Source organism: Eucyclogobius newberryi, unplaced genomic scaffold (genome assembly GCF_026437365.1).
Source record: "Eucyclogobius newberryi isolate DKJ021-1_F unplaced genomic scaffold, fEucNew1.0.hap1 SCAF_7, whole genome shotgun sequence".
Lineage (NCBI taxonomy): Eukaryota > Metazoa > Chordata > Actinopteri > Gobiiformes > Gobiidae > Eucyclogobius > Eucyclogobius newberryi.
The window spans coordinates 32,370,788-32,396,172 of record NW_027316389.1 but is presented as its reverse complement, the minus strand read 5'-3'; the positions used below and the strand labels follow the sequence as shown (position 1 = coordinate 32,396,172).

General features: G+C 39.6%; 2 protein-coding genes across 4 annotated transcripts; both read left to right on the top strand.

Moving 5' to 3' along the window:
- The first annotated feature begins 1,630 nt into the window (after nucleotides 1-1,630).
- LOC140348513 (receptor-interacting serine/threonine-protein kinase 4-like) lies at nucleotides 1,631-11,963 on the top strand. The gene is made up of 9 exons (XM_072434444.1): nucleotides 1,631-1,827; nucleotides 6,660-6,954; nucleotides 7,527-7,675; nucleotides 8,346-8,395; nucleotides 9,122-9,277; nucleotides 9,358-9,440; nucleotides 9,824-9,869; nucleotides 11,065-11,307; nucleotides 11,413-11,963. Exons 1-9 carry the CDS (start codon nucleotides 1,661-1,663, stop codon nucleotides 11,418-11,420), a joined length of 1,197 nt encoding a protein of 398 aa, XP_072290545.1. The 5' UTR covers nucleotides 1,631-1,660; the 3' UTR covers nucleotides 11,421-11,963.
- Nucleotides 11,964-13,376: 1,413 nt separating this feature from the next.
- impdh1a (IMP (inosine 5'-monophosphate) dehydrogenase 1a) lies at nucleotides 13,377-25,268 on the top strand. 3 transcript variants are annotated; one of them, XM_072434933.1, is made up of 16 exons: nucleotides 13,377-14,318; nucleotides 15,613-15,711; nucleotides 16,549-16,597; nucleotides 17,030-17,131; nucleotides 17,210-17,284; nucleotides 17,390-17,596; nucleotides 18,122-18,209; nucleotides 18,286-18,485; nucleotides 19,338-19,416; nucleotides 20,062-20,157; nucleotides 20,231-20,374; nucleotides 22,975-23,116; nucleotides 23,244-23,387; nucleotides 24,050-24,133; nucleotides 24,312-24,328; nucleotides 24,423-25,267. In XM_072434933.1, the coding sequence occupies exons 1-16, from the start codon at nucleotides 14,080-14,082 to the stop codon at nucleotides 24,512-24,514; spliced, it is 1,857 nt and encodes a 618-aa protein (XP_072291034.1). In that variant the 5' UTR covers nucleotides 13,377-14,079; the 3' UTR covers nucleotides 24,515-25,267. The 3 variants fall into 3 exon arrangements, with proteins under 3 accessions (XP_072291034.1, XP_072291035.1, XP_072291033.1); XM_072434932.1 differs by having other exon boundaries at nucleotides 13,378-14,318; nucleotides 19,326-19,416; nucleotides 24,423-25,266; XM_072434934.1 differs by lacking the exon at nucleotides 24,312-24,328 and having other exon boundaries at nucleotides 19,326-19,416; nucleotides 24,423-25,268.
- The last annotated feature ends 117 nt before the right edge of the window (nucleotides 25,269-25,385 follow it).

Sequence of the window (25,385 nt, the reverse complement as noted above, 5' to 3'; positions counted from 1 at the left end):
CTGGCTTGTCACTACTGTGTAAATTAAACTTTTTTGGCCAGACCTGACTCACGAGTCAAAAGACACATGCGCATCATTATCTGGACCAATTTCTGTGTAAATATCTCATGTCACAACGTAACACTCACTCGATGAGTACGCGCTCCGGAGCAGATGATCCAGATGTGAAGACACAGGTAAATCAGCTCACACAGAGTCATCAAGGACAGAGGGGACAGAGGGGACAGCTGTGATTTGTTCTAAAGTGGGTCTAAAGCAGGTCTAAAGCGAACAATTTGTACATTGAGCCTTGCATTTGTTTGCTTTGTTACAAGTTACAGGTCAAATCTTGCGTGTAATTTATAGTAATTAGTTCACACAAACACATCATATTTTCCTGGCCCCTCGGTCAAATTTTAGAACCCAATGTGGCCCTCGAGTCAAAAAGTTTGCCCACCCTTGTTCTAGTAAGAATGATTTATTTTATGTTTATTTTATATTTTTCTTTTAAACAGACCAGTGTTACAGTGATGTGTCTTGGAGGCTGATTTACACAGGTCCATGTCCCATTCTTCCACCTGAAGAACATACAACGTATAAGTAAACACCTCAAAATTCTAAAGGAATATTCTCATCAACAAACCATGAATGTTGAGCCAAGCCATTATTTGTTTGGGATTGACTCCACAAATGTGTCATAGAAAAAGGAAAATATAGAAAAAGTCATTTAAGTGGCAACAATCACGTTTTTGATATTGAACAATGGCACAAGACTATTGTGATAATAAAAAAATGGGGGGTAATTCTACTGACAGACAGAGCAAATGTCTTGTTTTATTTTATGGGAATAGGCCCAGTAATTACATAGATATGAATCATAAACCAGGACAATAATCTCCCATCTGACAGTAAAACAGCAAATCCTTCTATAGAATTGTATGACGTGTCGTTGTTGTTGTTGTTATTGTTGTGGTGGTGGTGGTGGTGGTGGTGGTAGTGTTACCCTTCACGTATCTCCACCTCAGGTTTAACTGAGGAAACTCTAGACTGCTGTAACACGTGAGCACGACCTACAGAGGCATCAGCTTCAGTGTTTGCCCAGCCCACTGTCACACACTTCATTTACACTCACCGTAGTGTTCTCAACTCGCATCGAAAGGAAGAACTCAGGAAGCATCTTTACCTCTTCTGCCGCACACGTGTTTCATATCTTCTGTTGTGAGAAACCATTTCCCTAAAGAGTGAGGCAGATAAGATAAGTGTCACGTTAACCTCGAGAGAAAATGAAAATAGGGAACAAGCTTCGTTGAAATAATAACCAACCAACCAACCAACCGCTGCTGTCGTGTAGGTATGTAACAAGTTATTTGAACACTTTTAAGACTTAATCAGTTGCTTTATCTGTCTGAGCTAATGTGGTCCACAATTGCATCATGGTTTACTCATATTTAAATGCTCTCAGTAATGCTAAGCTAGCGTTGCAACTTTTTTACTTTTATTTAGCGTTTTGGAATATTTATACAGGGTCATTTGGCATTGTTTATACAATTATAAAGCACTGAGTAAAAGTATTACCGGTGTATTATTCTCCCATGTGTAAACGCAGTATCGTGCGGTGGTGTAGCTAGCCCCCACCTGCTGTTGAGCTGCCGTGCGCTGCGCTTTCCGGGCCGGCCGGAAGATGGCGCTGCCTCCTCGCTGTGACCCCGTGACCCACGTGATCCGGCGCGCGAGCCTGAGCGCAGACTGGCACGAGGTGGGCAGGGGCGGCTTCGGACGGGTGTACAAGGCCAGGCACAAAGACATGGGCATCGATGTGGCGGTCAAAATACTCAAGAAAGATGCCAGGTATTTTGTCAATATTAGGCTGTGATGTATGTATGTTTATTTATGTATTTATTTAAAGGTGGGCAAGATCCATGGGTTTCAGAACATGAGAAATTAGGAGGACCGTTGCCATAGTGATTAATTATTCAAATGCATATGACAGGTTAGATTTCACATTTCACTAAAATGATAATATTTCAAATTTTACTCAGCATTTTGCCTATACTGTTGAATTATTGTTAAAACTGTCAGAAAAGTGTGTCAGTTCTGTGTAATTTGTCTGTGTATTTTCACTGGCACATAGCACATGATGACATTCGTTTGGAGGGATTCCATTTGAGAACTCAGCTCTACTTGTAATTATAAAGTTTACTTTTTCAGAATTCCTTCACAAACTAAGTTCACAGTTGTAAAACTATGCTAAATATTAACCACAGATAGAAAAATATTCAGTTGTAGTTTACCACAGGTTCTATCCCACTAAACCAAGTCATAATTAGAAAAAAACGTATAGTCATAGAATTTGAAAATATTTTTTCTTGTGAATGGGGAATGGTCCTCAAAATGTTGCGCAGAACATGAAGCTGAAACTTATGAATATTGTGAATGTGTTTTTCAAGTGTATTATAGTAAAAAACAGTCCATGTTTTGTAAATCTCAAGTAAATCTAAAGTCTTTGGTCTCAAGTACAATTCTGAGTTTCTAGTCATTTTAAGTCCATCCATCCATTTTCTACCGCTTGTTCCCTTTCGGGGTCCCGGGTGACTGGAGCCTATCCCAGTGACTTCGGGCCTTAGGCGGGGTACATCCTGGACAGTGGCCAACTTGCAGTACATTTTAAGTCATTATACCAAATTACTGAATACAACTGATATTTTTGTTATTTATATTACTTTTTTCTTTCTTCAATGTATATATTTGTATATTATGTACCAGTAAATTAGGCACTAAAAGTACATCTTAAACAATCAACTGTAAAGAGAAGACCTGAAACTGGTATTTTTTGTCTCAAGTCGCAGGGCTCCAAGTCCAAGTCAAGTCCCAATTCGCTGGCCTTTAATTCCAAGTTGAGTCCCAAATCTTAATCTATTTTATCAACTCAAGTCTCAAGTCATCAAAATAGTGACTTAAGTCTGACAAAATCGCAAGTCAACACCTCTGGTAGAACATATTACAGAAAGAGCTGTTCATAGTATAATGGAACAAAAGGTCATGTTGGAAACTTTCAAGGGTATGAGGTGATATTTCTGCACTTGATTCACTTTACAGACATTTTACATATTGTCTAATAATTAATGATAAATCTTGTTTAAAGCATAATAAAGTTATGTTTAAAGACACGTTTCAACACATTTCTCTTGGACCCTCTAACTACAATTCCCACTGGTTTTGTAAATATTTCTTCTAAATAACTTTCCTCAGCCCAATCAATAATTTTGTCTTCCAGTTTTTTTATTGCCTAAGAATGTTGGCTGATTTATATATTTCTTATTTCTATCTATTTAAAACTTTTCACCATTTACAGTTGCCCTAACTACTTTTGTTTTCTTCTGTTAAGTTTCTCAATTTATATATCGGCTGCTATAACCACCGGATAAAAAGTGTATCTGCCTGTTTATTAAAAAGTTCTAGTGAGATGAGAAGACATGTTCCACAAACTATAATCAACAAATTGATGAAGTTACTTTTCATGACTTTGGACCAAATGTTCATTATATTACTGTATATAATACACAAGAAACACAAGAACTGACTGATTCCGCTTTCTGTTCCAGCATCCTGATAGCTAACTTCAAACACAACAGAGCACAACTTATAATTTCTATAAATGTAAAATAGTAGAAAAAGCTTCAGTTGTAGTCATCTGGACTCAGTTTGAAAAAATAGACGTTTCGACTCTCATCCAAGAGTCATTGTCAATAACAGAATTTAGGTCGAGAACTCCGATATTAATACTGTTCTGTGGTAAGACCCGCCCATTGGGAGGAGCCTTCCTGAAGTAGCAAGAGTTGTTTGTTTCAACAGAAACTCCCCCTTGTATCTACCGAGCTAGCCTATTCAGAATCTTAATGGGCTATTAGAAACCTCTTTGTCTTTGTGAGACCCTGGCTCAACCACCCTGAGTACCTGATTAGCATCTGAATTCCCTGGTCCTTTACCTTTCCAGGGGTTCAGAATCCCATTATAAATAACAGGAAGATGAAACCTAAGCCCTCCATTTCTGTTTAAAGAAGGTCTTTCTTTTTTAACAAAAATAGCTTCCTTGACTCCTCTTTCAAACCATCTTTTCTCCTGCTTAAAACCTTCACCTCACCGTCTTCAAACGAGTGATTAGAGGCTTCAAGATGGAGATGCACGGCGCTCTGTGGTCCTGAACTTGTATTTCTTCTGTGTTGATAAAGCCTCTTGTGTAGAGGCTGTTTCGTCTCACCTATGTAACGTTCTTTACAACTTTCTTCACTGCATTGGATCGAATAAACTACATTGCTCTGTTTTTGAGTCGGCAACTTGTCCTTAGGGTGAACCAGTTTTTGTCTTAAAGTGTTTCCTGGTTTAAAATAAACAGGGACTTTGTGTTGTCTAAAAATTCTCTGCAGTTTTTCCGACAGGCCAGACACATAAGGGATAGAAACACCCTTCCTTCTCTGTTCAGTTTCCCTTTTGTCCTGCTTCTTGGTTCTCTTCACTCTGTTGAGAGCCCAAGCGGGGTAACCACAGGCTGAGAGGGCATTTCGGACATGTTTTTCCTCTTTCTTCTTGCCCTCTGAGCTGGTGGGCACACCTTGAGCTCTGTGTTGTAAGGTTCTGATCACACCCAGCTTGTGCTGTAGTGGGTGGTTGGAACCAAAGAGCAGATACTGGTCCGTGTGTGTAGGTTTCCTATATACTTCTATTTGGAGTTTCCCGTCCTCTCCTCTGATCGTGGAACAATCAAGAAAGGCCAAGCGATTCTCCTTAGCGTCTTCTCTTGTAAACCTAATATGTGGGTCCACCGCATTGATGTGATCAGAGAAGGTTTCCAGCTCTTGTTTCTTGATTGTTACAAAAGTATCATCGACATAGCGGAGCCACAGTTTTGGAGCTATGCCTGAGAATGAGGACAGTGCCTTCTTCTCAAAGTGCTCCATGTACAGGTTGGCCACTATGGGAGAGACGGGCGAGCCCATGGCACAGCCATGAATCTGTCTGTAAAATTGTCCCCGGAATTGAAAGTAAGTGGTGTTCAGACAGATGTCCAACAGTTTACATATGTGTTCAGGTGTCAGTTTGGTCCTTTCCTGTAGGGTGGTGTCTTCAGACTGCAGGAAGACACCACCCTACAGGAAAGGACCAAACTGACACCTGAACACATATGTAAACTGTTGGACATCTGTCTGAACACCACTTACTTTCAATTCCGGGGACAATTTTACAGACAGATTCATGGCTGTGCCATGGGCTCGCCCGTCTCTCCCATAGTGGCCAACCTGTACATGGAGCACTTTGAGAAGAAGGCACTGTCCTCATTCTCAGGCATAGCTCCAAAACTGTGGCTCCGCTATGTCGATGATACTTTTGTAACAATCAAGAAACAAGAGCTGGAAACCTTCTCTGATCACATCAATGCGGTGGACCCACATATTAGGTTTACAAGAGAAGACGCTAAGGAGAATCGCTTGGCCTTTCTTGATTGTTCCACGATCAGAGGAGAGGACGGGAAACTCCAAATAGAAGTATATAGGAAACCTACACACACGGACCAGTATCTGCTCTTTGGTTCCAACCACCCACTACAGCACAAGCTGGGGGTGATCAGAACCTTACAACACAGAGCTCAAGGTGTGCCCACCAGCTCAGAGGGCAAGAAGAAAAAGGAAAAACATGTCCGAAATGCCCTCTCAGCCTGTGGTTACCCCGCTTGGGCTCTCAACAGAGTGAAGAGAACCAAGAAGCAGGACAAAAGGGAAACTGAACAGAGAAGGAAGGGTGTTTCTATCCCTTATGTGTCTGGCCTGTCGGAAAAACTGCAGAGAATTTTTAGACAACACGAAGTCCCTGTTTATTTTAAACCAGGAAACACTTTAAGACAAAAACTGGTTCATCCTAAGGACAAGTTGCCGACTCAAAAACAGAGCAATGTAGTTTATTCGATCCAATGCAGTGAAGAAAGCTGTAAAGAACGTTACATAGGTGAGACCAAACAGCCTTTACACAAGAGGCTTTATCAACACAGAAGAAATACAAGTTCAGGACCACAGAGCGCCGTGCATCTCCATCTTGAAGCCTCTAATCACTCGTTTGAAGACGGTGAGGTGAAGGTTTTAAGCAGGGAGAAAAGATGGTTTGAAAGAGGAGTCAAGGAAGCTATTTTTGTTAAAAAAGAAAGACCTTCTTTAAACAGAAATGGAGGGCTTAGGTTTCATCTTCCTGTTATTTATAATGGGTTACTGAACCCCTGGAAAGGTAAAGGACATTCAGATGCTAATCAGGTACTCAGGGTGGTTGAGCCAGGGTCTCACAAAGACAAAGAGGTTTTAACAGCCCATTAAGATTCTGAATAGGCTAGCTCGGTAGATACAAGGGGGGAGTTTCTGTTGAAACAAACAACTCTTTCTACTTCAGGAAGGCTCCTCCCAATGGGCGGGTCTTACCACAGAACAGTATTAATATCGGAGTTCTCGACCTAAATTCTGTTATTGACAATGACTCTTGGATGAGAGTCGAAACGTCTATTTTTTCAAACTGAGTCCAGATGACTACAACTGAAGCTTTTTCTACTATGGAACACGCCTGGACGAATGAGGGATTACACCGACATAAATGTAAAATACTAAAATATGATTATAATTATGTACCCCTTTTCCACCCCTTAGCCACATCCTGCTTAGAGAGGCTCGCTTCATGGACCTGGGATCGAATGAGTTTGTGCTCAGAGTGTATGGGATCTATGAGGGCCCTTCTGGAGAGAGGGGACTGGTCACAGAGTACATGAGGAGGGGGTCTATCGAGTCTCTGCAGAAACAACTGTCCGGACCCCCGCCCTGGCCCCTGGCGTTTCGACTTGTCCACCAGATTGCCTTGGCCATGAACTTTCTCCACCTCAAGAACATTGTGCACCTGGATCTAAAGCCAAATAATATTCTCCTGGATGATACGCTCAATGCAAAGGTGTGGTTCTGTGAAACGAATATAAGTATACATCGTGTTCATATGATTCTTAAAATAATATTAACATGGTTGAGCACTGGGCCCTTTTAAAATGAGGAGAGAAGGAGAACAACAGTATGCTTTTTCAGGTTTTTAATGTTGAACTAAAACACAAGTGGATCATCATTTCATGTGTTCATTGTAAACAACGATATTCATCAATATTGATACAAGCCGTTTCGATGGATGTTGAGACATCTTGATTTTGAAAATCGTAGTGCAGGTGACTACGATTTGTCACTCATGGACAAAGTGGTATTACACCTACAAATTGCAAAGAATGAAAGCATTTAAGTCCTTTGCAAACAACAACATTTCTTGTATTATTGTATATTAAACCTGCTAAACCTGTAGTTAAGGCCTCTAATTCTTGAATTAATTTTTCAGTTCAGATTTCAGTCTTCTCTCAAACATTAAAGCTCCTTGACGCGTTTGAAATGTACACTTTCAACCAAATTAAAATGTAAATCGCAATCTTAGTCTTATTCTTAATGATGCCTAATTCAACTCTACTGTGTGTTGTATGTGTGCAGGTGGCAGACTTTGGCCTGTCCACAGTCTCCATGAGTGTTGAGATGAATTGCAGAAATATGCAAACTGGACCTCAGGGCACATTTCCATACATGCCTCCGGAAGCCTTCAAGACGACATATGAACCAGTGCGAGCTTTCGACACATACAGGTAACACGGACGGCATTGTAGGGAGCACTGTAATAACTTTATATTTAGATATAACAAAATTCCACACTTGCCCATATCTAACTTCATCCCACTTTGCAACAACCCTGACTTATTAAGCAATAAAACAACACCCAACTTCCCCACACGGGCTGAAAAGGGTATCTCATACAATAAACATATTTTTAAAAACAACATATTTACAACATTTCCACACTTGGTCAAGGAGTTTTTAATACACCACAGTGTAGTAGGGGAAATGTACATGCACCGAAACACAGTCAGGCTGGCAGGACTCATGAGAGGTGGTTTCCTTTGGACAGCATCTCTGTCCCAAGGTGGAGACACTCGTAAAATGTCCTCCTTCTTTTAATGCATCTTAGACACTACACATGACACGAGAAAAAAAAAAAAAGGGGGGAGAGGCAGAAATGATGCAGGGAGAGATTGTCAGACATGTATATGTTTATTCATATGTATATATATATATATATATATATATATATATATATATATATATATATATATATATATATATACACACATATGTGTGTGTGTGTGTGTGTTTGTTTGTTTGTTTGTTTGTTTGTTTGTATGTATGTGTGTGTACATATGTATGGGTGTATATGTATATATATATTTTTTTTAAATATTCTCAATGTGTCGCCTTTAGTTACGGCATCCTCATTTGGTCCATCTTCACTGGAAAAGAACCATATCAAGGTAAATATGGTATTAATAACGGTAGGGTTGGGTGATATTGACAAAAAATTATATATTTATATATATATTTTTTTTTTAACACCGATAACAATAGTCGGATGATATTATGTCAATATAACTAAAAATATTAAAACATAGATTTAAACCTATTAGTGGTGGTTTAAAACAGAACTAAGTAACTTTGGCAGTAGAGCTCCCCCTGCAGCTCCCTCGGGAAAATACATTGCAGAGAACAGACACAACAGATGTTTTTTCCCAAACAGTTTTCTTCAGGTCAATGTCTGCAAAGGTTGGAAGGCTGGATATCTGTCCAGAGACAGCAGGGGCGACAATGGACACTTATAACCCCACAAAAATACATATTTCACAAACACATGGACTTTCAATAAGGTGAAAATGTTACTTGGTTCTCTTTTAATTATCAGACCAAATTTAATAAAAGTGCAGACCTTATACCATTATTTGAAAGTTTACAATTTTCCTTTTTTATTATTTTTATTATTTATTATTTAGTATTATTATTTGAATCAGCTCTTTTTGTAGTATTTTTTATCCTAAGCAATATACTCAATATTAAAATTTTGTATTTACATTGTATTGCAATGCATTTACAATATTATCTATTGTCTATTCCCTATTTTACAATATTATCTCATTTCGATACATTGTCCTTCTCAATTTCGATGTTTCCCTTTCAAACACCACCTCGTCCATGTCTCTTTATAGGGGTTAATTATACTCTTGTAGAACTGAGGATTCCTGAAGGAGACCGGCCTCTATGTGAAGACCTGCTGAGCCTTCAGGTGGTGGGAATAACAGATGCAGTTGGTCTCATGAAGAAATGCTGGGACCAGAACCCTGACATGAGGCCACATTTTAAAGGTAATAATGTAATAATATACACAGAGTAAAGGTTTGTCGTGGCTGTGCGGAACATTTACTGACAGACCACTTTGTTCCAGACTGCTTTAAAATAACTGAACAGCTCTTCTCAAAACACAGCAAGGACATTCAGCGGACAGTTTATGAAGTCCTGACGATACTGGTGTGTATTAACCTTTATCAACTTAAATGTTTTATATTATTTGTCTTATTTTATTTATTTATATTGTAGGATTCAACAACTGAGCAAGGTACTGTCATAACTCTGCACCATATGTATTAATATGTTTTTATTTTTATTATTATTTTTGTAATTATATTTCTGAAGGTCCAGTTAAGTTAAATGATGTCAGGGCCCAAAGATCAGACGAAGAAGGAAACCAGGAATCAATGGTCTGTATTGATAGTTTATTGTAAATTATCGTATATGTCAAACATTCAAAAAAGTAAAAAAAAAAACACACACATATATATATATATATATATATATATATATATATATATATATATATATATATATATATATATATATGCCATTTTCTTCAGGCCTCATCGAGTGTTTCTGGTAAAACAATGACGAGAAGAGAAAAAGGTATGAAAACAAAGTAGTTAGTTAAAACATAATCTGATACAAGTTTTATAACATATCAAAATAAGGATGATTATCTTTTCCGACATGAATGAAAACATGGGAGAGGGACCTAAAGTTAACTTTTATTGAAAATATCTCCAGCTACAAAAGCTACAAAATCCATGAAGCAAACTTTAAATGTTTCCACAAAAGATGTTTCTGCCAATTGTCCCTGTCGCAAAAAACAGGATTGAACATATAAATAGACACATATTTTGGGATTGTGACTTTTTAAAGACATTTACTTGAGACGCAAAATCTCCCTTTTGATAGAAAGAAATGTATATGTTATAATAAGTTATAGACATGTTAAAAACTATCACTTATTTTACAAAGAAATGCAAGTCGAGTGTCTGATCTTCTTAATTCCTACTGCAGAGGAAACTATATTATCATGGACACATTTTTCAAGAGCTTTGGTCCCCTGATACTGATGAGCTTCGAGGCTCCTTCTAAAGATGAAGGCATTTTTCCCGACGGACCCAAAGACAAGCAAAACAATTGTTGTTTTTGGTTACCAGAACATTTTAAACGTTTTTAACAGTACAATTTGCTCTCTGAGCTCATTTATCAATCCTTTCTCAAAAAAAGATTGGCTTTTGAGATTATTGTAATTTTAAACTATAAAAACAGGTTACACTGTGGTCTGATCAAGCTTTCTATAGCGCTACATGGTGAGCATAGCCAAGAGAGTTTGACAAAATATACAAGCTTGTATAACTTCTACATTAGACTGGATCTATAGACCCTCTTTTTAATTTCTTGGACCAGTCCTCTCTGTATATTAGCCATATTAGCCCTGTGCTTGCTCGGCTTCCTGTGACTTTTAGGATTAAGTTTAAAATTCTTATATTGTTTTTTGGACTGGCTCCATCTTATTTGGCTGAGCTCTCACACACTGGCCACGCCCACTAGAGCCCTGAGGTCTGAGGACCAACTGCTCCTCTCTGTCCCTGCTGCAGACTGAGCACCAGAGGAGACTTGGAACATCAGAGCTGCACAAACACTAGAGCAACTAAAACGTATGATTGTACTGTGGCTTTTAACACAAATTAAGCAAGCATATTTCTTTAGGGATATAGTCAGCATTTAGAGAACATTTTAAAAAGAAATGGTATTGTCTTATGTTGTTGCTGCTTCTTCTTTTGTATTCTAGCCAAGTTTGTTGATGACCACAGAGCTGTCCTTATCCAGAGAGTCTCCAATGCCCTGGTCATAGCAGAAGAACTTGAGGACATGGTGCACAATGAAACCTACAGCCTCATTCAAGTCAAAGAGACGAGTCAAGCCAAAATCCGAGAGCTCTACTCTGCCACATTACGGTCGGGCGGCGAAAGGGCAAAAGCGGCCTTCTATGACGCTCTGAAGAAGCACCAGCCTGTTTTGATGGAGGAACTGGGTACAATCTCTATTTTTAGATTTAAATATACATAGATCATACGTATACAGCTTATTTGTGATATTTATTGTGATATTTATAGTCTGTTTTTTGTTGTTGTTTCAGAAAAATAACTAAAATCTGAATGAATCAAAAGGTAAAGAGGAACACTGGTCCAGACCTTAATGGAAAGTAATAAATATATCAAACGCTCGCTGATGAAGGGACGGTGAATGTGTGAAACAAAGACAAGGCAGCGGAAGGCTCATCATACAGAGACAAACACAGGACGGGAGTTGCGATATTGATTTCAAACCAAATAGCTTTTGAACACAGTTTTGAATGTAAAGATAAGGAGGGCAGATATGGACTCTGTTGTATGTGTATGCTCCACCAGGGAGTTATAGCACCTTCTTATGGACCTGATTGTAAACCACTCTGAGGGAACCCTAATCTGAGCGATTGGAATTTTCACATCCAACCCACATTGGACGTGTCAAACTTGAAAGGCACTGGAGGAACAATAAATAAGAATTAATGAAGAATACAGAACTGATTGACATCCCACCCATGGATACCTTAGGAGTGTGCTTTTGGTGGCAGGAAAAAAGACCATAACAAAGAAATGGATGACGCAAAACCTTCACGGCGGCCAAGGACTGGACTGACATTATAGAAATTAGACAAATGGAAAAAATAACATTCAAATGTAATTTGGAAAAAGACAAATTTGACTCACTGGGATTTGTTACACTTGTTTAAATGTGTACTGGATCTCTGTTTTTATATTTGTTTTGCTCTCAGTTCATGTTCTGTTTGTTTGTTTTTAGAAAACTTTTTTTACCTTTTTTATTAAAAAGAAATGACATAAATAATTAAGGAATTTTGTATTTATTTTTTATTTTGTAGCTATTCTAAAGTACACCATTTTATTTCGCTTACTTAATCTTAGTTCAAGTGATGGTTGTGAATGAATGATTTAATGCTTTTCGATACAGAGGTGGCCGAGCACAGAGCTGCTGAGTGTCTGTCAAGAGCAGTGAGTCAGTGAGTCACCTGCAGATGAAGTGTGGAAGGCATCCCAGGCAACAGACTCACCCCTCACACACACTTCCATTTTCATTCAATTAGATTTCAATTAAGGAATCTCAATGAGCAGACAGATTGATGTAAACGCACATAAACACAGACTCAATGATAGATTACATATAGACGCGGTTATGATGGAGATATCTTATAATATATTATCTCCTACAAACGTTTAAAATTAGCATGTCTTCATAAAAAAGTAAAAATGTAATTTGGTAAACATAAAATGAAATTACTCAAATATGCAGGAATTAATTAAAATATTCATGAGGGAAAACATTAAAACAAATAAATTAAAGTTGTTTTTATATTTTATGTCCCCTTTAAAAAACAGTGCCGGTCCACCTCTGTTTTGGAAGTCAATTTTCCAATCCTATTTTTATAAAACAAAAAACAAAAATTAGATTGTTTAAAGTGCCTATGACAGGTTGGACTACTCATTGAACTGAAATGCAGCAAATACAAATATATGAGAGCACCTTTATTTTGTTGAATTGTTGTTAAGAGGGTCAAAAAAGTTGTTTCTTTTGTGTAAAGTATGCATTAACTTTGTATCTATATTCACTTCCTGTCATTTTCTACAGATTTTCAATGTTTTCTCCACAAACACCTACTCGATTTTTGTAAAACTATATTTATATGTAAGGCAAAATTAGAAAAATCGTAATTACTTACGCACTTTTAACAGCTTGAAAAGTTGGTTGGATGCTAATCAGGTGTGCATTGGCATACTGTTGTGCTAAAACCCCAACTTTACCAGAGATTTTTTTGGCAACATCACCTCCCCTCACCTTGAGCCTGAGCTCCTTGAGTAGAACAGGAATCTTCACACCATGGTAATCCTCAGATCGGGAGTTTATTTAAGTGCCATCTTGAGCCACGCTCCTCAGCCTCGCCGCCCGCCTGCCCCCACCCTACCCCACCCTGCCCTCCTGTGTTAATGCTCTCAATCCTCTTTGTGGGAGAGTGACGTGTGCTACTGTCAGAAACAGAGTTAAGCCGAGCATGTAGTACAGTAGGGAGAGCGGACCAGGCAGCAGCCGGCTCCTCTCTCGTCTCCACCACCACTGAGCCTCCAGGGGCCCGCTCTCCTGGGCTGCACCTCTTGACTACTCTGCACAACAAGTCCAGAGCCAGGCTAGACATGTCTCTACGTATGATGCTCAAGATACGTCTAAAGAAGGACATTGCCAGCCCTTTTCCACTTTAAAAACTGTGTCAACTTTAAAAACGTTGAAATAGTCAATGTGGAAGAAGATTTTTTTACGGATTTGCATTTCTAATGTGACACTTTCCATTGACAGACCTTTTTTATTGCATCGTTACGAACATTTATTGTTGTCGCTTTTTCTGATCCAATTTGAAATTCTCTATCAATTAAATCGTGGAATTGTATTTTTGAAAGTGTATTCCAAGAAGTGCTCTGATGAAATCTGCATTTTTAAGGTGAAACTGTCTTGGGCCGTTGGAGCGCTGAGGAACAGATGGTGGGACAGCTTTCTCTGTTGTCAGGTGTGTCTGAAAGGAGTGCACTTAAAGCACTTGTCTATCTCTTTTAATTGCCGCCTTGTCGCTGGTGTTGGAACATTTTAGAGCTGCCAGTTTTGGATTCTCAACATGGAATTTTAGTTATAGAATTAGACTGGGAAACACTGTGAGCCGGTGGGTGGCACGTGGACGCTTGTAACCCTGGATTTCCAAGAGATGGAGGGTCATTGTTTTGACCGCTTTGGAGAGGGAGAAAGAGACAACTACCAGATCGACTACCGGAGGATTGTGGGCGACACTGAGCCAGCGCGGCCCCGGATCATAAATCGCGACGCCGGGGAGCAGCCTCACGCCTATGGAGCCTTCAGTCACCCCCCCGCGCACAGCCACGGCCACGAGACGGCCGCGCAGAGATACAGCGCCACGCGGATCCAGGCCGGATATGAGCCGGAGAGGTCAGTCAGGCTGGAGAGGGTAAAGGTCATGACCCCTAATAGAGATCGGCCGATACGGAACTTTTCCTGCCAGATACTGATGGTTTAGAATCCAGAGGGACTGATGACCACTAAGCTCTGCAGATTTTGATAATTTTCAACAAATTATGTCATTAAAATTTACTTCAAACTCCCCCCCACTGTCCTGTTGCGTTAAACCTAGAAAAGGACAATGTAGTCCCACTGTGCACATTGGGGTTGATCAATTTGATCATTTTATAGTGGTGACTTATAAATATATATATATATGTAAGGTATATATATATGGTCACCACTATAAATATGTACAGGCTCCTCCCCTCTGGGGCAAGGACTCCTCATCCTGGTTAAATAAAGATCAAGAAATAGTTCACAGCACACATTTTGAACTTGCCCTGGAGCTTTGAGATTTGATAAAAGACTGAAATGTTAGTCTAAATCTAAATAACAGGAAAAAAATATGGTCACAAGTCAATCTTTATATATCTTCCAAATTTCCAGCATTCGATTTTCTTGTCACAATAATTACGATACTATATCCACTTTCAATAAATAAAGCTGGAATAGTTTTATTTAATAGGGCTGCATATTTATCATGTGTTCATTTTCTTTGCGCTAGTTGGATTTCTTTTGTTATTTTTATATAATACAATAAGATCTGAGCTTTAGCAACTGATACAATTATAGTAAAGAAGCATAATCCCAAAAATCATCCTCAAAATGTATATTATTAAAAACTATGAGCTGAAAAAATAAATAGAAGTTTGAAACACGTTAGTTCTTATTCAGTGTAAGTCATAGTAATAGAAGTTACTTATTCAACTCTACAGCTAAAATCAGCTGAATATTGTACTACAAAGCAAAAAACCTACACACATTAAATGGTGAACCCCCAAAAATATTGCTTTTATTTATAGAACAAAAAATCCATTTGTTATATTTTGATAGATATTTAGAATATTTTTGCACTTCAAAATGTTCTTGGGACCGGCCTACTGTAGGTTCGGGTATAATGTGGCTTTAGTGTGTTGGCTGTGCCCCCTATTGCTGTAACGAGCATGTTTACCAGGTACTTGGCCGCCAACCAAATCCTCTTACAGCGCACTGCCGTCACAGCTCTTTAGAACTTTCCATTGACAAAAACAGATTCTCATGATAGCATTTCCCCTTTTGTCTGTTGCACTAATAAAATACTGCTCAATCATGGCTCTTAAAGGCAAATGGTACTTATTGTTAGTTTTCATGTATACATAACATGCTCTGGTGTTTCTTACAGTATGGCAGATTACCTGATCAGCGGAGGCACTGGCTACGTCCCAGAAGATGGCCTGACAGCGCAGCAGCTCTTTGCCATTGGAGATGGCCTCACATACAAGTGAGATTTGCTCAGATTTTGTGTCGTGGTATTAAATGCATCTATCTACATCCATAAAGAAAGTGTTATTATGCAATGCTTTCTATTCATATTGGCGTTGACACATGTGCCCGATGATAGTATGGGGGATTATTGGGACTAATACGACTTTCAAGGATGAATGGATGCTCTGAATGCAGCGCAGTAATGGACGGACGAGAGTGTATTTTTCTTAATGGAGGATATATGTAGGGCTTAGCGCTGTGAGGAGGGTAAATGCTAACTGTTGTATTATGTCAAAACCACCAGGGCCTAAACTTGTACTTTTCAGGAATGGCTAGAAAGGACATCTAAAAAAATGTATATACAGGGGGGGCCATAAGTTTCCATTCATAGGAAAAATAGAAATGTTATGTTGGACAACATGATTTATATAATGTGCCCTACATTATATAAAACAATGAAATTTCCCCATGTGTGGACAATAAAGGAATATCTTATCTTATCTTACATGATTACCATTGTTTCAACACAAATTAAAACACATATTAATATTATTAATATGCAGTTTCCACTGTTGATGAACTTTCATTAGCACAGTTGGAGTTATGCCTGTAATGGTGAAAATTATATGTTTTGTATCTTAACCTGATGCACCATGGCCTTCAAGTGCCCCAAAGAGAGAGATCAAGAGGGGAGAGATCTGGGGAAGCAGAAAAAATATATATACATATACGTTATGCATTTTCCTATGTATGGAAACATATGGCCCACCCTGTCCGCAGATAACTACCTAATGACAAGGTTTTGTCTGTCTGGCTCCATGGCTCTTACCACAGCTCCTTTGTGTCCTAACAGTGACTTTCTCATCCTCCCTGGCTTCATAGACTTTACTTCAGATGAGGTGGTAAGTATTTGTGCTATCATCACCACTACACATTACGGGTCCTTAAAGACATTACCACTGCTGTTTCATCTGTCTGGCAGAATGTAAACACAATATATGAATGTTATGGTTCAAGTGTTAGATCTCCCTTGTGCTCAGCACACAAAGCTGTTGTTGGCAAGAGGTTGTTTATTTCACTTGAATTGTTTTTATTATAGGAACTCCTTTGGGCATTTTAATTATATTCTTGCTGAGCTCATATGCCTTAACACCTGTGTCTCGCACCACACAAATGAACGTTCACAGCGAAATACAAAGCACAAAAGGCAACATGTAGGTTGTCTGGTGTATGTAATGTAATGTAATGTAATGTAAATGTAATGAGGTAAATATGTGGTAATTGCTCTTTTTTATTTCGAATAACTGATGGTTTGTTCTCACTTGCACGTGTAGGATCTCACTTCTGCGCTGACGCGGAAGATCACGCTGAAGACTCCTCTGATCTCCTCTCCTATGGACACAGTGACAGAGTCTTCTATGGCCATCGCCATGGCAGTGAGTGTCATACAGCTTACATTGTCCGAGCTGTGCATTGTGCATGTTTTTATAAAAACACCTTTTGCTGTGCTTTAGTTAATGGGTGGCATAGGGATTATCCATCATAACTGCACTGCTGAGTTTCAGGCCAATGAAGTGCGCAAAGTCAAGGTAAGGGAACTTTAAATGTGTAATATTTTTACAACCTTTACCTCAACTCAAAGAGTGAGGCTAATGGGGATCAAAATGAACAATAAACTTGTGTTTTGTTGACAGAAATTTGAGCAGGGATTCATCACAGACCCTGTAGTGATGAGCCCACACCACACGGTGGGAGATGTGTTTGAGGCCAAGATTCGACATGGCTTCTCTGGGATTCCTGTTACTGAGACCGGGAAAATGGGCAGCAAGCTGGTCGGCATAGTAACATCCAGAGACATAGACTTTTTGTCTAAGAAGGACCACGACAGACCCCTGGCAGAAGTACGTGTGGGTTATAAAGCTGTGCTCACATAGGGCTAAACGACAGAGCTGGTTGAACAGAACCAGGCTTTAGTTCTGGGATCTGGCTTCTCAAAGTTTTTGCAGCAACAACAAAGAAACACTATGAAGAAGGTTTCTCCTGCCCATAATGTTTAATAAAAAATAGATTTTGGGTTCAACTGATCCAAAGTAACAAATATATTATGAGTCAATAAGCTCTATACAGTTAAAAGTTGTTTTCCTGTGATTTAAATGCCAACATTTACTGACATTGGTGTATATCATACACCCGCCTTTACCTGCCGTATATGGGGAGTGCCTCATTTTGTCATATACCAGATGTACTGTATACGCACGTATAAGTTATTAAATGAGAGCCTATAATTTTTGTTTCATCTTTTGGTAAATAAAACATATCAATACTAACCCCACAATATTGCAGTAAATTACAAAATGTATTATATTTTGTCCCAGGCCCTATTTCAAACCACTGTTTTCTTCTTAATTATTGTCTTGACAATCCAGGCAATGACAAAAAGAGAAGATTTAGTAGTTGCACCAGCTGGAGTGACATTAAAAGAAGCCAATGATATTCTACAGCGTAGCAAAAAAGGTAAAGAACACATGAAAGAACAGTCTTGTGTAAATCTGTCATTGAAGTTAACATGTTTGTATTTGACCACTTTAAGGCAAGCTGCCCATTGTGAACGACAGTGACGAGCTGGTGGCCATCATCGCAAGGACGGACTTGAAAAAGAACCGAGATTATCCCCTGGCCTCTAAGGACTCCCGGAAGCAGCTGCTGTGTGGTGCGGCCATCGGCACCAGGGAGGACGACAAGTACAGGCTGGACCTCCTGATGCAGGCCGGGGTGGACGTCGTCGTGTTGGTGGGTCTCACAGGATGCACTTATATGTTTCATCAGGGACAGGTACAAGAAGTTTACACACAAACATTTACTACTACTACCAGGACTGCTCCTCAGCACGTATTAGAAGAATATGGTTTAATACTGTAGATCTAATATCTGTCAAAGTGAACGTGTTAACTCATGAAACTCATTAAATGAAATAACTCATTATGAATTAACACAAATTAATCACACAGTCTGTTTTGACCAAACACATACTTAGATTACACAGTGAGTGTTACCCAATAAAAGCAGCACCAAAATCACATGGTTAAATGTACACATAGAATTCCTCTGTGGTCATGTCACTCAAATGCCTGAATTCAAGTGCCTCGCAGTAGAACAAACATGAAAAAGAAACGTCACTAAAACAAGGAAAATGGGACAAGTATTTGACCAAACTACAGCAGAACGCTAGAAGATGCCAAGCCAAAGCGAACGGCTAACGTCTGTCACCATCCCAGCCTGTTACACCCGCAAGCAGCAGTGAAGGGCCTCGAAGCCCAAATGTACATTTACCTGAAACATGGGACCGCACAGATTCAACATAAAACACCTTTTAAGGGCTTGTAAATCTTTCATTTAGATTTGTGATATAATGAAATAATTAACATTTCTTAAAGAAAATCTGCGTAAATACATTTAGATAATGATATAATGCAATTAATGGTGATTAAATTGATTAATTTTAACAGCAAAAGTAATAGGTCTTAATTATTTTGAAAAGGTAATTATTAATTTGTTTGATTTGAAGAAGTGGTATGCTCCCATAAAGGTTTTTTTTGTTCTACTTTTTGTTTTGTTATATTTTAATTTCAGGATTCTTCACAGGGGAACTCAGTGTATCAGATAAATATGATCAACTACATCAAACAGAAATACCCTGAGCTGCAGGTGGTGGGTGGAAACGGTAAGCTCATCCGTTTGTATCCATTACACTCGTGACCTCTCAGCATTTTAGAGCATTTATGACAGCAGTGCAGAACGTCCAAAGAAATTATGTTATCCAAAACAATGTAGAATTTACACCTTAAAATCACCTTTGGTTTAATATCAAGCTCATTATTTGTTTGAAACTGACATGAAAGACAGATCGAGTTCATTTTAAACTCTTTGTCCAAAGTTATTGTTCACTTATACTTTTCCTTATCTCACCACATTCTAAACTCACTAATTATTCACAGCGTTGAGTTTATGAGCACTTTTTACAACTTTCAGAGCTTTGCAGAGAAGAAATGATCAATTATCAGTTGCAGATAGCACACTGTGGTCTCATTTTGAACAGCAAAACGGGTACAGCCCCTTTAAGTCCTTTTAACAATCACATATTTGGGGTGGAATAATACCGAAACTTTAACTTTTCTTTATTTGTGCTGACAGAGAAGACGTTGAACTTTGTGCCAGTTTTTGTTTCGTGTGGATATTTATAGAGAAATTAACTATAAACCAGGTCAACGAATCCACAATCCGACAGTTAAACAGCAAATTCGACCATACAACTCTGACTTGTCTCCCGCTCAGTTTTAAACATTGTAATACTTTTTTCTGTCTCTAGTGGTGACGGCCGCTCAGGCTAAGAACCTGATTGACGCTGGCGTGGACGCTCTGCGAGTGGGAATGGGCTGCGGCTCCATCTGTATCACTCAGGAAGGTAGGAGCAGGCCAGCGCTGTCCAGGCAGAACACAGAATTGGGCTTTTTAGATACAGACCTTTTCTTTTGCAGTGATGGCGTGCGGGCGACCTCAGGGAACCTCCGTGTACAAAGTAGCAGAGTACGCCCGGCGTTTTGGGGTGCCTGTGATCGCAGACGGTGGGATACAGACAGTGGGACATGTGGTCAAAGCTTTGGCGCTCGGGGCATCTACAGGTATGTAATTATAGCTATGCAAATTATTTAAGCTCATGAATTCAGATGTTTTGCTCTTGAGACATTCTATTTTATTTTACATCTTTTTTGACTGCGTAATGTGATATTAGTGTTGTAAGAAGAGAGACTCCAACTTCATTATTTACATCATGAAGTGAAAAAGATGTGATGTCCTTGTCAAATTATCAAGACTTTTTTACATTCGGTACGACACTATTTGTTTTGTTTTTTTATTTTCTTTTTTTACATTTTTGTTCCATGGTGTTTTTGCAATTTGAACACAATGATAAATAAGTAATAGCTTATAATGTCATGTTTATCAGACAGTTTAGTGGAATAGTGCCGATGCAATGACAATTTACAAACACAGCACACAGTTTAAACGTTTATTTTAAAAGTGAAGTTATTATTATATATTTTTATTTGTCAAATAAGTAATAACTATTTTGTAAAATATGTTGCGTTCACGTTCTAGAATTTGATAACCTCAGATCAGGGGCAAGAACACCTTTTCCATTGATGCTTAGGACTTGGCCATGAAATTCACAAATGTTGGACCTAATGATTTCTCTTCATTAAACCTAAGAATCGTTTTATTAGAACAAAAATCTGCATTTTAAAGATATTCATATTAGCAGCCCACCATCTGAGTGTTGTGATGTCACGTGATCTCAACCTAATCAACGAGCTATGGCCCGTGTTTACATTATGGTTGCTAGGTAACAGTTATGGAATTGCCTCTTCCTATGTCTAACCAAGAAGTAAGATAAGATAAGATAAGATAAGATATTCCTTTATTGTCCCACATGGGGAAATTTCATTGGTGCAACGCAGGTAGATCCAGAGGTAGATCCAGAAGAACAGATCACTTATAGGAAGTACATTTATTACCAAAATTGTCAAACAATGGAAAACTCCTAAATTAGATTTTTTATAATAAAGATAATTAAGTGAATTATATTTTAGTGAAATATGTAGTCTAACCCAGGGTTTCCCAAACGTTTCAGGCTGGGACCCCAGAAATAACCATACAACTGACCCCCACAGTAAAATTAAATAGACGTTTGTATATTTCAAGTTATACATCTTTTAAAATCAGGTTTATTTGTATATATTTTAGTAGTTTATGATGTTATCTGACCAAAATTCACTAAAGCATACTTTCAATAAAATAAATAGATGTAATGCATTGTCATTATTTTAAAGTTACATTATGAAATCATCTCGTGACCCCCAGCACATGCCTCGCGACCCCCAGCACATGCCTCGCGACCCCCAGCACATGCCTCACGACCCCCAGCACATGCCTCGCGACCCCCAGCACATGCCTCACGACCACCAGCACATGCCTCGCGACCCCAGCACATGCCTCGCGACCCCCAGCACATGCCTCACGACCCCCAGCACATGCCTCGTGACCCCCAGCACATGCCTCGCGACCCCCAGCACATGCCTCACGATCCCCAGCACATGCCTCACGACCCCCAGCACATGCCTCGCGACCCCCAGCACATGCCTCGCTCCCTCAGCACATGCCTCGCGACCCCCAGTAAATGCCTTGTGACCCCCAGTAAATGCCTCGTGACCCCCAGCACATGCCTCGCGACCCCCAGCACATGCCTCGTGACCCCCAGCACATGCTTCACGACCCCCAGCACATGCCTCGCGACCCCCAGTAAATGCCTTGCGACCCCCAGTAAATGCCTCACGACCCCCAGCACATGCCTCGTGACCCCCAGCACATGCCTCGCGACCCCAGCACATGCCTCGTGACCCCCAGTAAATGCCTCGCGACCCCCAGCACATGCCTCGTGACCCCCAGCACATGCTTCACGACCCCCAGCACATGCCTCGTGACCCCCAGCACATGCCTCGCGACCCCCAGTAAATGCCTTGCGACCCCCAGTAAATGCCTCACGACCCCCAGCACATGCCTCGTGACCCCCAGCACATGCCTCGCGACCCCAGCACATGCCTCGTGACCCCCAGTAAATGCCTCACGACCCCCAGCACATGCCTCACGACCCCCAGCACATGCCTCGCGACCCCCAGCCTCGCGACCCCCAGCACATGCCTCACGACCCCCAGCACATGCCTCGTGACCCCCAGCACATGCCTCGCGACCCCCAGCACATGCCTCGTGACCCCCAGCACATGCCTCGCGACCCCCAGCACATGCCTCGTGACCCCCAGCACATGCCTCGCGACCCCCAGCACATGCCTCGTGACCCCCAGCACATGCCTCGCGACCCCCACTGCTCTGACCTGTCATATGCACTTAACACTGGCTATGTTCACATCCACAGCAATATGATAATGATCTGAATTCTGGACCGCTTAGAACATTGAAACAACTTGCAAACTACTAAATCTCCTGTGAATACTCAGAGGTACCATGATCAGACTGAAATATGATTACTCACATCTGATTGTGCGCTTTACATGTCATTTTAATCATCTTTACTCAAAAAATATGATGATAATAAACAGACCTAGTATTGTTTTTATTGTTAAATCAGTCAAATTCCTATCTCATTTTTAATTTGGTTTATTAGCATTGCCCTGCCAGCTTTATATGACTTGTAGCACTTGTTTTGCAGTGATGATGGGATCCCTGCTCGCCGCCACCACTGAAGCTCCAGGAGAGTACTTCTTTTCTGACGGCGTGCGCTTGAAGAAATACCGCGGGATGGGCTCTTTGGACGCCATGGAGAAAAGCAACAGCCAGAAGCGTTATTTCAGGTGACAAAAACTAGTCAGTAACATGGAGACAAGCAGGTGGCACTAGAAATGTTACATACATACATACATACATACATACAGCACCGTTAAATGAACTTTGCGTTGATGTGTTCCATTCCTTTTCCAGTGAAGGAGATAAGATCAAAGTTGCTCAAGGTGTGTCCGGCTCAGTCCAGGATAAAGGCTCCATTCATAAGTTTGTGCCCTACCTCATCGCTGGCATCCAACATGGCTGCCAGGACATAGGAGCCAAGAGTCTGTCAATATTACGGTAAGAACAAACTACAGAGTCAGTCAAGTGGCAGTTTGTTGGCAAAAAGCGAAAAAGAAAAGTTCAAAAACACAAGCAGTATGGCTGAGTTCTAAAAAGGAATCATTCTATCTACGCTATCAACAGAAACTTCCATTCAATGTTATTTATTTATTTACCTTTATTTAACCAGGTAAGAGAATGATCAGACTAGGGAAAAAACAGAACAGCTTTGTATAAATAAAAGTGAAATACTATGACACAATCTGCGCATTCAGCAGGCAGTAAATAGGCAGTAAATATTATACATTTATTGGCTCAAACATCATGGATACCAACCTCCATCTCAATCAAACACATTATAGTACAGTATATAAATGCTGGAACATCATCCGAAGCACAGAAATAGGGTTATTTGTCATCACCGGGCCAAATCTTCCTGCTTCCATACTCAAAAGTAGAAACTAATTCAAGTCTGTTTGCGTGCTTATTAAAATCTTTACTTATGATTTATAGGCCTTGCTGCCATTGTGATCATAAAAGTCCAGTATCTTGCTGCAGTAATAAAAGTTGATATAAAGACTCAATCTTCAATAATGATGACGTTACCTCTTCTGTGTCTCGTGCTCGTCCTTTATGTAAATAGCAGATTTATTTACATTGGTGTTCTACGTGTGTGCTAGGTCAATGATGTACTCTGGGGAGCTGAAGTTTGAGAAGAGAACCATGTCGGCACAGATGGAGGGCGGGGTCCACGGCCTTCACTCGTAAGTGTAACCTTCACGCCGTGTGTAGCTGTAATCTGTGTCATTATAACATCTCGCTGCATGTCAAACCTTAAGCTGTGCGTTTTCAACATTTTCAGTCCTCGCCACGTTCGTTGTAGCAATTAGCCATATCACGTTGTCCTCTCTCTTCTTTTTCTTCTTCATGCTAACTTTCTAGATATTCTTATGTGCCATGTAAGTACATCTGCTCGTATGTCTGTCTATAATGAAAGCTGAAATATTTATTGGAACTCATAAAAACTGTGCATCTCTTTTTTTCCGACGGCAGTTACGAGAAACGACTTTACTGAAGCAGGAAGGAGAGGAAGCACTTTGCTCGGACCAAATATCCCCACAACAATCACCGCGCGCAAAAAATAAATGAAAATAAACGCCCCTTTGAACTAATTTTATTTTGATGTCAAACTATGATCCAAACAGACTCAAGGTAGGTCTAGACACCCACACAGGGCAAGGCACATTTCTGATATTTACTGCTAATGTAATCTCCCTACCTCACTCCCAAGGGCACTTTTACTCAATGACAAAGGAATATGTCTTTAATGTAAACTTGAAGATGAACCCTTTGCACATGTTTTTAATCAAGCTTTGTGGTATAAATGATAAAGGAGACAGGTATTATAGATACATATTTTTACAATGTAGTTTGAGACAGCTCAAAACTGCTTAAAAAGTAAAAATGAAAATGTATCTCTTTCGTGTTGTGTGCATGTACCTGTTTGTATAAGTGAGGTAAATGTTATACAGGGAACCAAACTTTAGAATCAGCCCTAAAATGTGATCACAGAAAATGTATTTATTTATAAAACACAATTTCCCTTCAGTTCAGAAGCACATTTTGCTGCCTAAAACGTGATACAAACATCTGCTGCGTATAGAGACACTGTATAAATAAATGCCTGTCTAATGTATATAAGAACAATGTCTATTTTCAGACTGAATACTGGAGTAGTATCTGTGAATTCCTTTGTAGAACTGTTGCAATTTTATGTGTCTATTTTTCAAAAAAATATCATTCTTGTAATATATTCTTTCTTATATATTCTATGTCCCATTCAAACTGTATACACATACCAGTAATGTAGTAACTTATTTAGGTTGTATTTGCAACTGAAACACACTGGTCTACTGGTCACATAAATAAATAAATTCAATTTGATTAACGTTTAATTGCATACTCCTCGGAACAGTTTTATTTTATTTTCAATGTTTTCATGTTGATTCCATCAAT